General features: G+C 46.4%; 2 protein-coding genes across 2 annotated transcripts in view; both read left to right on the plus strand.

Moving 5' to 3' along the window:
- LOC113823863 (uncharacterized) lies at window positions 1-1,320 on the plus strand. The gene is made up of 2 exons (XM_070134250.1): window positions 1-107; window positions 271-1,320. The coding sequence occupies exon 2, from the start codon at window positions 373-375 to the stop codon at window positions 1,183-1,185; it is 813 nt and encodes a 270-aa protein (XP_069990351.1). The 5' UTR covers window positions 1-107; window positions 271-372; the 3' UTR covers window positions 1,186-1,320.
- The window catches only part of LOC138864983 (TRPM8 channel-associated factor homolog), a 1,313-nt gene continuing 454 nt past the window's right edge, over window positions 1,214-2,072 (plus strand). Inside the window, exons 1-2 of the mRNA XM_070133649.1 lie at window positions 1,214-1,242; window positions 1,467-2,072. The exon at window positions 1,467-2,072 is cut by the window's right edge and continues 454 nt beyond it. Coding sequence (XP_069989750.1) covers window positions 1,214-1,242; window positions 1,467-2,072 — 635 coding nt within the window. The remainder of the gene's footprint in view (window positions 1,243-1,466) is intronic.

Consider the following 2,072-nt stretch of genomic DNA (forward strand, 5'->3'; position numbering starts at 1 on the left):
GGAATATATAATGCTCTCCATCGAACGAACGCTTTACACTTTCGAAAAGGTTTGGTCTTTCATCGGACTGGGGACCGACGAGACCTGCAACTAGGTCACCATGACAGGTATGTGATTGCTTTTGCTTCACATTAAGGAGATGAAGTCTATGAAATACTGTATGTCTTTACTTCTCCTTACTGCAAAAGGGCTCAATAATTTCCCAATAATCTTCTATATGTCTTGAGTAGAAGCTTAAATGCCTAACCATATATTATTCTTCCCGTTCAGACAACCCGACGATAACGTATGGCGTCAAAGATGGGGAAACCGTGTATCTCGTGAACCAGAGCACCAACACTTGCTTCGCTGTCACGAGCGGATCAAGTCCTGATGACGCCGTGGTCGGCATGGCCCCCGTATGATGGGAGCCAGGGACAGCAGTGGATTAGGTCTGGGGACCAGTGGCTATGGGGAGGAAACTCCTCCTACTGTCTGGAGCCGATTTCTGGCACAAACAACGTAGGTCTAGGGAACACTAGCAATTCATCAGCTTCCTGGGTCTATGATGAGTCTGAGAGAATAGTGTTGGGGTCAGATGCTCTGGATGTACCATGGACAGAGCCGAGGACACAAGTCATACTGTATCCTATGTATGATGGCCTTCACCAGAAATGGTGGTTTGAGTCTGTGGAAACCAAAGAACCAGAATATCTCATCAGTCAGAGTACCACTACATGCCTCGCAGTACGCAGTGGTTCCATGCCAAGTGATGCTGAAGTTGGACTCCTGAATTGTAGTGGAAGCAAGGAAGACGGCTGGTTCCCCTTCGGCGGCTCATGGCAGTGGGCAGGGAATCGCTCTTACTGCCTTGGTGCAGATTACAGCACTCGGGATGTGAAACTAGAAGATAGTAGTAATTCGACTGCAATTTGGACCTGGGACGAAGCTGAGAGATTCAGGATTGGCTCATATGCTCTTGATGTTCCTTGGGAAGATCCAAGAACAAAAGTTTGGTTGTATTCTCCCTACGATGGACCCAACCAAAAGTGGTGGAAATTCTCCGACTTGAAAACAATTCCAGAAGGAGCTCCACCGGCAGTCTACCCATTCCCTGGTAGTGATGAAACAACATACAAGCAGGAAATAGCTAGAGGAATCATAAATGATATGAGTTCAAAGTCTGATCCTCTTCCATACCCTTGAGACGTGGCTACCTTTCCTGGAACAGTTGATGCTAGCACACCAAGAGTTACAAAGAAGGTGACTCTAGATCTGTCTGTACTTGGACAAGACAGAGATTTCCGAATGAGAGTTCCCTGGGACTGGTAGCTCACGGACCTGTACCTAGCAGCGGGAGACGTATGTCAGGTTATTCTGCCTGAAACTTTATCAGAGGCACAAGCACTGCAGATCACTGTTCGCATTGGTGCACAAACTGACTGGATTCAACCAAAGTCTTCTAATGTCATCAATTTGCATTACAGACGCATGCCCATAGTGTCTGAGGCATTCGATGTCAAGCCAGGTGTGAATGAGATCAGGAGTCAGTATGGAGGCAGCATCATATTTGTGTTCAGTGAAGGGGAACATTTCACAGTTGATGTTGATGTCACGAACGTGGTCGAAGCGCCATACTATCGCTATGGACAGACATCGAATGCAGAATGGGAAATTAACAAAATGAGAGATGCTCCACAGACGATAATGGAATCGGATAAATGTGTGGTTGTTGTTGCCACAAAGGATGCAAGAAAACTAACCAATCCTGACAAACTGATGTCGCGTTATGAAGAAATTATGGGGATGGTAAATTATGCTGCAGGTTTTGACGAGTCCGAAGATCCGCCACGTGGTAAACAGTGGCTGGTGAACGATGCTCTTATCAGTGTTGGATCAGCCCACTCCGGATTTCCACTTATGTTTTGGCGTGTGTATTATAACATGGCTGATAATCGCACTCCCTATGACTGGGTAAGTTGGCATGAACTTGGTCACAACTACCAACAAGGACCATACTGGTCATATGCTTATGGTAGCGAATCAACAGTCAACTTGTTTTCGCTGTACATTCAGGAGCAGCTGTTCGATAG

Source organism: Penaeus vannamei, chromosome 19, assembly GCF_042767895.1.
Source record: "Penaeus vannamei isolate JL-2024 chromosome 19, ASM4276789v1, whole genome shotgun sequence".
Lineage (NCBI taxonomy): Eukaryota > Metazoa > Arthropoda > Malacostraca > Decapoda > Penaeidae > Penaeus > Penaeus vannamei.

Excerpts from the sequence above, each read along its gene's own strand:
- LOC113823863 (XM_070134250.1), top strand. The coding sequence starts at position 373 with ATGACGCCGTGGTCGGCATGGCCCCCGTATGATGGGAGCCAGGGACAG.